At 45.7% G+C, this 12354-nt stretch overlaps 1 protein-coding gene across 1 annotated transcript in view; it reads right to left on the reverse strand.

The window, feature by feature from the left end:
* The window catches only part of Fbxl13 (F-box and leucine rich repeat protein 13), a 143697-nt gene that overhangs the window by 96564 nt on the left and 34779 nt on the right, over window positions 1-12354 (reverse strand). Inside the window, exons 8-9 of the mRNA XM_013350411.2 lie at window positions 5603-5698; window positions 3734-3863 (exon numbers count right to left, since the gene is read on the reverse strand). Coding sequence (XP_013205865.1) covers window positions 3734-3863; window positions 5603-5698 — 226 coding nt within the window. The remainder of the gene's footprint in view (window positions 1-3733; window positions 3864-5602; window positions 5699-12354) is intronic.

Genomic DNA, 12354 nt, shown 5'->3' on the forward strand with positions numbered 1-12354 from the left:
GAGGGAGGGAGAGATTGCCCTGAAGTCCTTCCTTAATGCCAGTATATCCAACAAGGACACCAAATAGATATCACAAGAAAGATAACAAGAGACTAATATTCCTTTTTAAAAAAACATGCAAACACCCTTAAGAAAATGCTAGGCAACAAAATACAGAGGTATATTAAAAGGACAGGATGTGACTATAAAAAAGATTGGTCATAGAGAAGCAGCTGTGAGGAGGGACATGAGCACAGACACAGACTAACTAGGAAGTGGAAAGGGGTCATCGGCATGAGATGACGGGGTAAATATGATCAAAATATATAACGCTTGCATGAAGTGCTATCATGTGTAATTGGCATGTGGTAATAAAAACAGTAAGAATTAAAATCTATAGCGGCGACATCCCGTCTTTGTTGTAAGCAGTCTACCTTATTTCTCCACTATTATCTTTAGTAAATGCCTTGATTTATGACTCTCTTTGGCTTGATGACTATAAAAAGTTCAGGTAACAATTGCAGGGAACATGTTATTCAGGGCAGCTCACACCTGTGTTCCTGGGCCACAGGCGTTCTGATTTGATCAAAAATAAGCCAGCTTTTATTCCTTCGGCATGTAAAAGAACAGAAATGCAGAGAAGGTTCAATACACAAACACCACTTGGTGCGATCTGTGCCATATTAACAGAGAGGGAGGTGGGAAGCCAGTGATGAATGTAAGACATCTGATAAAGACCCGGCACACTTACGAAACTGTACTGCAGGATATCAGAGAACTCCCTCAATCTCTATCTGATCCAGAACACTGGGGGCGGGCACACCAGCAGATAATGTCTTACTTGTTAGTAAAGTCTGAAACTTTTCTCTGAGAACCAGGAACAAAACAAAACTGTGAGCCTCTAGAGCTCCATTCTCCTCAGAAAGTCAGTCCAGTGTCCACTACTGCTGCCGTCAAAACCATAAGTCAAACTGGAACCTTAAATATTACTGTCTGAGCTCGCTTTCTTTATTCAAGAATTACAGATTTAGTAAACAGCATATTTTTGATGTGTATTTCTTTCTTTGTGGGGAGGATTTCTCTTTGAAGCTCTGGCTGTCCTAGAACTATCTCAGTAGACCAGGCTGGCCTTGAACTCACAGAGGTCCGCCCCTGCCTCTGCCTCCCAGTGTTAAAGGCTTGCGCCACCACCACCAAGGTCAATGTGTATTTCTTATGTATGCATGTGCCGGAGATGGCAAAGCATAGCCCCCTCCATGTGTGGTTTCTGAGATGCAGAAAGCAACTCTCTCCAGGCAACCCAGGGCAGTTAAACGAGCGTGTTACTTGAGGGCCAGGGAGAAAACACCTACGTGCCCCGAGGATCACTTCCATGGCATCTGCATACGCACTTGACAATGTTACAGATGATTCTGGTCATAGCAATTCTACTAGTGCACTTGTTTTTCGTGTTCTTTTTCTCCTTCCACACCAGTGGCTTCTGAAAATATGGATGTGCTGTATGATAGTACGAGTCCTCCTGACCTGACAGAGCAGGCAGGCATCGAAGCTGTAAACAGGTTATGAGAAAAATACCTGACTGATGAAAGAATTGGGGAAACACAGAAATTGTTCTTTGCCTGATTATAAAACTTGGCAAAAGAATTATACTGAAACAGAAAGGAACTTGGCTATGATGAATGAAGTTTCTGAGAACTAGGACCTTTAGGGTTGACTGCCTATGTCCTTATAAATCAGAAATGGAATTATCAGGAACAAGAATGGGCAGGGGACGGCAATGGAGTGAAATCCACTGAACTATGCCTCTGTAACCGCAGGTAGTCAGCCTCTGAGGTGAAAGCCTCAGAAGTTGTTTATGATTAACTCAGCCAAGAGTTAAGAATATAGTGGTATGGGGCTTGGGAGCTGGGAAAATATCACGATGAATGATGTTTTGATTTCAAAGACTCCTTGTACTTCCTGTGAACTGCTCTGCCCATGTGATGATTAACCTGTGGCAACAATAAAGAATCATTTTCCTGGTGTAAAATTCACAATAAAAGACTGAAGCTCGGGGTAGAAGAGAACCTGCCCTGCAGCTGATAGCCTGTCAGCGTGCATCAGAATTCTGTTTGTGTGCTCACTTTGCCTTCCAGACATCCCAGATTTGAGATCCGCTTCTCTGCTGAGGCTGGTCCCTGATATGTATGTATACATATGTATACATAGATGTATGCGGAGGGATATAAAGAAACAGAAATGGAGTCAAAGAGAGTAAGGCTTATAATTACTTTATCTACCTTTAAGTCTGCAAAAGTCAGCCACTATGGAAATCAATATGGCGGTTTCTCAGAAAACTGGGAATTAGTCTACCTCAAGACCCAGCCATACCAATTGGGCACATATCCAAAAACTGCCCAACACACCACAAGGACACTGGCTCAAGTATGTTCCTAGCAGCTTTATTTGTAATATCCAGAATCTGGAAACAGCCTAGATGCCCCTCACTTGAACAGTGGATAAAGAAACATAATGGAGTACTGATCAGCTGTAAAATCAATGGCATTATGAAATTTGCAGGCAAATGGATGGAACTAGAAAAAAATCATGCTGAGTGAGGTAACCTGGGCCCAGAAAGACAAACACAGCATGTGCTCACTTGTTAGGGGTATTAGCTGTAAAGTAAAGGGTAACTATGCTACCATCCACAGACCCAGCAAGGGTAAGTAGCAAAGAGGGTCCATGGGGAAAATACATGGATCTCCCTGGGAGGGGAAAACTGAAGAGATCTCCAGGGCGGACTGGCGAGGGTGGGCGTGGGAACTCGGGGGATAGGGCTGGGATGTGAAGGGGGAGATCACTGAAAGAGAAGGCCGAAAAGGGGGACTTTTATGTTACTCTATGTATATGTCCTTAAAACTGCGGCTGTCTCAAAATGAGAATTAAGGTATATGTATACTATTTTTCTCACTGACATCTTCATATAAATCTCTGTTCTCTACAGGGTATAAATGTGTATGTGTGTCACTCTGTAACTTGATCGTCCTTCTTATACTGTTATACTTTTCAAAATAAGAAGTTAAATGTGTGTATGGAATTTTCCCATTGTCTGGAATCAGTTGGCTAAATACTTTTAATATCCATTGTTTCCCCTGGGAATACATGTCAGAGAACACATGGGCCAAAGAGAAACAGCACAGCGGAAGCACCAAGTGGCCTTGGAAAACTGGAAATGACCTTAATACCCTCAACAAGAAAGCAAGTGAGTAAAGTATGGCTTGTCTACTACACAGAGATTATTTTACAGTCAGTGAAAAAGAATTTAGTAAATCTATGTTCAGTGACACAGAAAAATTCCCAAGACAAAGGAAAATGCAAGCAGCATGATCTAATTTATGCTGCAAAATAAACCTGTCCTTAAAACCTTTGGGGCTAACAGTGAGAAAATGGAGCCAGAGGAATGCAATGCCAACCTGCTGGTTTATAAATCTTCCACATGTCAATGTCATCCTAGAAAGACTGAGAGAGTGGGGGCCCTTTAAATAAGTGAGCAAGCGGCTGGAGGAGGTGAAGGGTGCAGCTAATGCCTGGTGTCAGACTTCGTTAAATGAGAATATATTCTTATGGATTCCAGACAAAAGAAAAGAGCGACAGGTAGACGGACAGAGGACCACTTCCCAGAGCACGCAATCCAGCAACACCCAAGTCTCCCCTTAGCATTTTTCTCACTTTGACTGGACACATGGGAGCAGGCGGCCCCGGGAGAGACACTTACTGACAGCCTTCAGGGTTTTTGTCCGGAAGTGACACCCTTGGAAGTTCAGGCGCAGCACGGTTAGACGCCACTTTTGCAAAGTGGTCACCACACACTTATCGGCGATGTTTTTCGATGTGGAAAAATCAATCTAGAAAGGATAAATAAAAAGCATTAAGAAATAAAATCTATTTCAAACAAAACTTCTAAAGCACCAAATACTAGAAGCTCTCCATGGCATCGTTTCCAAACAGCCGAAGAAACTCAAGGTTGGAGCTCTCCAATACACCAATCTCACAAAATAAGGACTAAACTTGCAAACGTACTTCCAAAAGAGCTGGGTTTGACCAGAGGAAACTCTGAACGCATGTTTTCAAGCTGGGGATCGAGCACTCTGTCATTGGACCATATATCCGTGTCCATGCAGCTCAGTGCCTCTGTGAGGTAAAACAGTGAGACTTCATACCTCAAGAAGCTGGGAGAGCTCAGAAAATTTATAGCAGCAAGTATTCTTTAATTCCATATACTTCTGTGATTGTCCATCAATCCAGTATTTGCCCTGACCCGTGAGAACTTGCAATCACATGCATATATAAAAGAATGAGGAGCAGAGATTTAAGAGCAAAAGGTGACGACCTAATGTCTTCAATGAGACTGGAGGAATAACCGGAGAAACTGCATGCGGCAGAACACTGGACAGGGCAGAAGAACGTTCTACAGCAAACTAGCACCTGAACCATCACAGCCCAACTCTAACGCACCCCACCAGGCCACCACCCAGTCCCCATGTTTATGTGACAGCTGTTTGGGAAAACTCAAAGAGAAAAGTGAATACAAATGCTCTGGAGGATTAAAAAAGTAGCACAGACAATATTAAAGAGTGACCCTGCATTAGCCTGGCAGGAACTAGAAAAGGCCAGCACTTTCTCCCAGAGTCGAGCGTTCTCAGGTTCTCCCTCCTCTTCTGTGTTCTCCGTCGTGTTCAAGCGTGGCACAAGGAGCCTGTTCCCAACAGTTCTGCATGCCCAAGGAAAGGCCTTCTCTGTGTCAGAACTAGCCTTACAGTTAGGAGGTGGCCATTACAGTTCATATGCTCTAAAAGCGCCCCCTGCCCCAGCGATGGAGAGATGGTTTAGCAGTTAACAGCACTTGCTGCTCGTCTAGAGGAGCTGGGTTCATTCCCAGGACCCACACAGTGGCTCACAACCTTCTGTAACTCCAATCACAAAGGATATAATGCCTTCTTCCTGCAGGCTCCAGGCATGCATGTGGTGTGTAGACACACATGCAGGCAAAAATACCCAGACACATAAAATAACTATAAAACTAATAATAAAGAAAAAATTTTCTTTTTTTTTTCCAGACCGGGGATGGGGTGGGTGTTATGTAGCTCTGGCTGTCCTGGAACTCACAGAGATTTACCAACCTGCCTCCTGAGTGCTGGCATCAAAGATATGCACCATCATGCCGAGCTCAAATTTTTCCTTCTTAAAAGTTTTCTTCCTCACAGTCAAGAGCTCAACATAGAGTCTGTGCTTATCGCAGAAACAAGAACATAAATAATGAAACAAAACTGAGCGGCACCTTATCCAACAAAATGGGGCTTTGCTTCAATCTGAGAATAATGTCCGACGTACATGTCCTGCCACTTAAATTTTAAAGCACAGATGTATCTCTTCAGATACTGTTATTGTCTATTTTTACCTCTTCCTCCAGGTTTGTGCTGACAAAAGCCACAACAAACCAAAAACACAAACAAGAAGCATTTATGGCTGGTGGTCACAGAGAAGGGAAAGGAGCATGAATAACGCAGCATTTTCACGGGGCTTTCCAGGAGACCGTTCCCGTCTGCCTTTGAGGAGAACCACGCCTTCCGGCATGTCTACTTACAGCACTCCACAGGAAGCCCCTGTGTGTCAGTGCCATCCAGGAACGGTTCACCTGACCGCATGTGATCGTCTCTCTAAAGCTGAGGTACGAGAAAATCTAAACGAAGAGAAAAGAGACAGATCGTTTTGAGTGATCTATGAATTTTGGTGTAGATCTTCCACTGTGTGTGTTAGTAATGACATCATCATCCATATACCGGAAAAGTGGACATTTAAGGGCTAGAGTTGTATCCCAAGGGAGGAATTTTATCTCAAGTCCAAGAATTCACCAGTGATGTAATGTCATGCCTTTCTGAAAACGTGCTGTGTGCCACATGTCTTTTGTTCTTTGTTCTTTCTTTCTTCTGGTTTGATCTGAGACAGTATCTCACTGTGCAGCTCTGCTTAGCCACAGGCTCTGCTCGTACAATGGACTGAACAGAGCCCTGAATGGAACTCTATAACAGTCTCCACGGGCTCTGCTCGTACAAGGGACTGAACAGAGCCCTGAATGGAACTCTATAACAGTCTCTCATCTTAGTTCACAGTATTCTGACTGTGGAACTGCAAAGTATGTATAAGGAGTTGGAAATAAGATCAAGTGTTTCTTCAAATTGATACCTGTAAGGAAACAATGAGAAGATGGATCTATTCGCTAAGATGCACTGGGTTTTCCTAAAGCTGTGGTATCTTGGGAAAACTCAATAAACCCATCTGGTTTCTATCTCTGGAAAAATAGTAGACTGGAAAAAAATACTCTTTGTACAAAACATCAATGTATACTAAAGCAAATTTTAAACACAACTTGATTTTTTTTTTTAAGTAAAGAGTCTTGAGGCCCGGAATCTGCATAACCCCAGACTGACAGCTATCTGGAGAGGCAGTAGGGAAGGAGACCCACTTTCATAACAGACGAGTTCCATGAGTCTACACAGGCACAGGAGAGGCTCACCAAGCTTACAACGGACGTGCACACACTGGGCACTATAATGCCATTGCAATAATAGAAGTAAAATTGAAGCCACTCAACGAATTGGTGAGCAAGGACCAACTACCATGTCTATTAGAACCATGTATGGATACATCTGAAATTTATTTTTTTTTCTAAATGTTTTTATTTGAAACAAGAGCTGCACTAAGCAAGACCTTAGTTTCCCCACTGCAAGGTAAAACAGCACAACTTTTGGTAGCATAGCTCCAGTATGTGGACATTATTCAACTCGCCGTTTTGGATTTATGACCTCTGCCGCTGGACTTGATACGTTAGCATGTGACGGTGGTCCCAACTGAAGATAGCCCTGAGGTATCTTTCAGAAAGAAATCATGTTTTCCCAGCCTTACACGACCGCCACACATTAAACCCAAAGAAGACGAAAAGCTAACCAAAAACTGTCAAATATGAGGAGGAAAAAAACCAACAAAGGTGAACAGAAAGGTGGTAAATACAGGGAGGATGACATTCTTGAGAAGGATATTACAAAAAAAAAAAAAAAGACAACAGGAGCTGGAGGGGCGTCAGTGGCTGAGGGCTCTGGCTGCTCTTCCGGAGGACCTCAGTTCAGTTCAGTTCCCAGCACCCACATCAGGCAGCTCACGGTTGTAACTGCAGCTCGTGGAGGGTCCACACTCTGGCCTCTGTGAGCATGACCACATGTTTACACACACACACACACACACTAAATAAATATAAACCTTAAAAAATAAAATTCATGTGAGTTAAAAACATAACTACTGAAAATAAAAGTTCAATAGGTGAGTTAAAACAGTGGAAAATAAGAATATGTGTCTGACAAAATTAGAATAAAACGCAAACAGCCGGGCGGTGGTGGCGCACGCCTTTAATCCCAGCACTCGGGAGGCAGAGGCAGGCGGATCTCTGTGAGTTCGAGGCCAGCCTGGTCTAGAAAAGCTAGTTCCAGGACAGGAACCAAAAGCTAGGGAGAAACCCTGTCTCGAAAATTAAAAAAAAAAAAAACACACACACACACAAACAGATTAGAAAATAAAAAATAAAGGAGGCTAGAAGATACATTATATAGCATGAAAAAGTCTAACATACATCTTTATAGAATTCCAGGAGCAAATGGAAAAAAGTAAACTCCAAAAATAAGCACAGAGTAAAATGTTCTAGGAAGAAAGCCTGACAGTGTAATGGAACTACAAACAGCCGAAAGCAACAGCAACAACAACATGCAATGTCACCAGGGATACAGGGAAGTCATGACTCAGGACCCTGAGACAGCTGGCTGGTCACATCACATCTTGTAGGAAGCAGTGGAAGTGGTCAACTAGCTTTCTCCTCTTCATACAGGACCAAGCAGAGGGACGGGCACCCACCCCCACTTTGATGGGGCCTCCTTGCCCCTATGGACCTCAACATAATCCCTCACAGGTACTTCAGCAGCTGAACAAACCCTCCCTGGCCTGCCTGGACACGCGTGTCTTTGAAGGGATCCCAGATTCTGGGCATTAGCACTGATCGTTGTAGAGTTCCACAAAACAGGGACAAAGTCAATAGAAAACAATCATCAATGTCAGGGGCCACCAGCAGGTTGGTTTCATACAACAGTGACTGTTACACATTCTAAAGCAAAGTTTCAGTCAGCCCCACTTAGAGCCTCCAACAGAGAATTTCTGAAAAAATACTAGAATCTAACAGGGGGTCGGGGTGAGACATAAACAGATAGTGATGAGCAAAGAATCTAGCAAGTATACCGCTAAACACATCAGCCTGCAAACAGACAGACACTTAATATTAATTACAAACTATTTGGCCTATTGCTCAGGCTTATTGCTCACGAGCTCCTTTTAATTTATTTTTTTAACCCATTTCTATTATTCTATGTATTGTCAAGGGGCTTGTGGCAACAGCAACAACACAGCCATATCTAAATGGATCTTACCCACCATGCAGATGGCGAGGTCTTGCATAACTGATTTGGACAGCCACCGAAAACCTATACTTTGCCTTGTTGTTTACACAGTAAAGAAGCTATTCCAATTGAATTGCTTAATGCCTTTCCCAATGTGTGTGCCTTTGACACTTTTCCCGGTGTGTAAGGAGTTACTCATTTACTCATTAGCTCATTTCACACTCACCTCTTAGTGCCTATTTCACAGTGGCATATCTCATTAATTCCATATGAAGTTGCCCAAAGATATTTGAAAGGGGGGGGCTCCATATTTCAGTGTGGAATAAGCATTTCAGACCTACACTTTACCACTTTCTCCTAAGGAATGGGGCCACCATTACATAACATATAAGGAATTTTCAGATGTTCATACGCAATAACCCTTGGAAACACTAGAAATTAATTCCACATGCGACACTGGCTGTTGCCAAGTTAGCTCCCGGGAAGTGTGATGGGGGTGAGGCTCTAGACTTTCCAACTCATTCCACAGATAAGCGCCAGCTGGGTTATTATTTTATGTGAACCAGAAAAGTGACCAGGAAAGGCACAGAGAGAAAGAGGCGTTTCCAGAAAACTGTACACCCCTGAATTCAGTCTGTGAGGCAGGAGGCTATCGACCCTGTTGGCATCTCAAAGCCCACTCTGTGCCTGAGGAGGAGGTGGGGGTGCGGCTCTGGAGAGAGAAGCCGGCGCCCCGGGAGAAGGAAGGGGACCAGGCGCTGCATGGTCCAAGGGGAGGCTACAGAGGCAGCGGCGGCGAGAGGCAGCCGAAGGTCTGAGACCGTCTGAGCCTGCGGTCCTCTCCTCCCCGCCGAGACTTACGTGGAGAGGAGTGGGGCTCCCGGAAGACAACTTCAGGATGGACAGTGTGTACGATGCGGGCAGCGCGCGGAAGCCCCGGAAGTACAAGGAAGCACCGGAAGTACACCAGACAACTGACCTCAAGTGGCACAACCAGGGTCAGAGGTCAGCTTTCTGTGGAGAGAGCCCTCTGAGTCGGGAGCTCTGAGTACTCCTGACATAGGAAAGAATGGGTGGTGCTCCTGAGGACTAATTCTCTTCTCCCACACTCTGGACTAGCTTGGTATGGGGTAACCGCGCGTGTGTTCCACACGGGACCAGCAAGAAGAGCTGAGCAGAGCCCCCATGCGCTGACACGGCAGAAGGACGGCAGGACAGATGCCCCCCCCCCCGCCGTGCCAGAGCCCCTCCCTAATGTGAGCAGCACAGCCTGGGAGAAGTATTGCTAGTGAACACAGTGAGAGACAAACAAATCCCGACACAACTGGCGTTGTGGATGGTAAAACACAGCGTAAATCTTCAAAATCAGGCGTAATTCATCCATCTCGGAATGAAAGGACTTCTGTTGGGCACCGACAAACAACAATAGCAATGTCTCCTTGGTGTAGCGCTGTCTGCCATAGTTTGCTTTCCCTTGCTGTCACACCATGACCAAAGGTCCCTTAGGGGAGTTTACGTGACTTACTCATCCTGTCTCAGACCATTGCTGAGGGAAGCCACGGCACTTGCCTACAGACAGTCCCTCCATAAACAGTCCTTCTTCTCAGATGAATTGAGCTTGTGCAACAAACCAACCAGTGTGGTATGCAAGTGTGGACCGGGCAAGTCGTTCTACAAGAACCAACATTCAGTTTACTCACAAACTGGATCCAGTCACTGACTGAGGAGGTGGCCTATGAATGGAATTAGTTGTCAGAAGGAACTTGTATAAAATAGAGGCTCTTTGCTGTCAGCAAAAAACTTAAAGGGAAAATGTTATGACCAGATCCGCGGCCTTATAAATTCTCAGCAGTTTCTGGGGCTTTCTAACTAAACTCCTCATTGTTGTTTAAAATTCAACGATTCTGAAATTACATTCCTCTGCTCCCCAAACCAACTTACTTATCAAATATTGCTGTGTGCATCAGAGGTATCACAACCTTACATACATAAAGTCCCAAATGCTAGGAGCTGGAAATCAGTCTCATCGTTACAGCGTCGAAAAAGTCTCACTGTGGCTACTACGACCCAGTGAGAATATACGGAAAAGGGCCAAGGTCAGCATCTAGGGGCACGGTCAGACACAGTCAGACACAGCTCATGGGAGGTGGGACTGGGAGCAAGAAACATCATGAAGACAGAGAAGCAATTTCCAGAGAACAGAACTAGAAACTTTCATGGCAAAACAAATAGAAAACGGCATTTCAAGAAGGGCCTAATCAAAGATGAGTGTAAAGCGGTGAGCATCTAAGCATTGTGCATCCACAGCAATTACAACTCTGCCCCAAAGCCCAGCAGCACAGACGTGGGTGGGGCGAACGTATACCAAGAATTACCTGTGGGGCTCTGGGCACACCGACTGAGGGAGAGAAGATAAAGGAAGAGCCTGTCTGGAAGAAATCACATCCGAGTTGTGTCTGAGCAGGACTAGGCCTGGCGAGGAAGGAGGGGAATGGGAGTCCCACACGGAGAAGTTACGTCGGGGAAAGCCAGAGTCCAAGAATGTATCTTGTGCTTGGATAACCAGGTACTTCCTGAAGCAGCGGGGCAGACAATGGCGCCACTGTCTACAAACAGGATGCGCTAGAGCGAGCACTGAGCGGGATACAGGAGAAAGGAAATGACGTGCTCTATTTCAGAAACCACCCGGTGGCTTGAGCCACTGGAACATGCAGGGTGATCTCTTCAAAACAGGCTTTGAGGGAGCCTGTGTGTGTGTGGGGGGGGGGGTGTCAAGAAGTTTGACAACACACAAGCCCCAGAAATGCCTTTTTAGGAAAGGAGTCAGCTGAACACATATATAAATCTTAAGGGAATTTTCAAAGAAAGATATTGAAGGCAGTGAATGAAGGAAGGTGTGGGAAGTGGTGTTGGCAACACAGCTGCAGTGCAAACCAGAGGATTACCTTCCGGACATAAAGAAAGCTTGGACTTGGGGGTTCATCGATAAATCGCCTCAGTACACAAGGCAGCTAAGACAGAGGGTGAACTGCTGAAGTGAACCCGTTTTCATCACATTTAAATGTAACACTGTACGGTCTGAAAAGAAAGGCATGTAGCAAGGCTTTTGGAAGCTAATCGTGCCTGTAAGATCAGTAGAGAAGCTGGTCCCTTCCTGACGCCTCCTTCCTGGGCAGCCCACGCTCCGCTTGCCCTAAGGCTTCCCTGTCAAGGCCCCGACTGCCTCGCTGGCTCTTCCACTTCCCACGCCATCTGGCCCAGGATTCTCTTCGTTTCCCACTCACGTCCTTCCCTTTTTGTTCCCACTCCATTGCCCTCGTGTTGGTTCTTTAAAAAACGCCCTGCCTGCAGGCTTCATCCCCTTCCTCTCTCCATGGCAGGAGACACGGTCTAGACAGACTGCCAGAATCGTGAGGTCCAGGCTTGGCAAGAGACCCAGCCTCAATAAATAGTGATCAAGGAAGACACCCAACGTCAACTTCAACAAGTTGCAGCATTCAAGAAAGCAGACCCTGTACCTCATACGGGCAGCCCAGTAAAGCTAACTCTGTTGGGGCTGAGTCGGCTCCAAAGACAGAGAACGGGAGAGGTAGCCCCACTACTGTCTCTATGACGCGGAGGCATGGGCAGGGGAGCTATGTCCCCCTTACTCCTCACCCCTCAGTGCCCGCGAGTTGAGGGAGCTGACCCTTCCCCTCTCCAGCTGCAGCACTCAGGAGAGAGGCCCCTGCACCTTGCCAGGCAACACAGTAGAGCCGCCCCTGGTGGTCCCGGGGCGGGAGAGCCGACCCTGGTAGTGCGGTGCGGGAGAGCCAACCCTGGTAGTGCGGTGAGGGAGAGCCGACCCTGGTAGTGCGGTGCGGGAGAGCCGACCCTGGTAGTGCGGTGAGGGAGAGCCGAC

Source organism: Microtus ochrogaster, chromosome 26 (assembly GCF_000317375.1).
Source record: "Microtus ochrogaster isolate Prairie Vole_2 chromosome 26, MicOch1.0, whole genome shotgun sequence".
NCBI lineage: Eukaryota > Metazoa > Chordata > Mammalia > Rodentia > Cricetidae > Microtus > Microtus ochrogaster.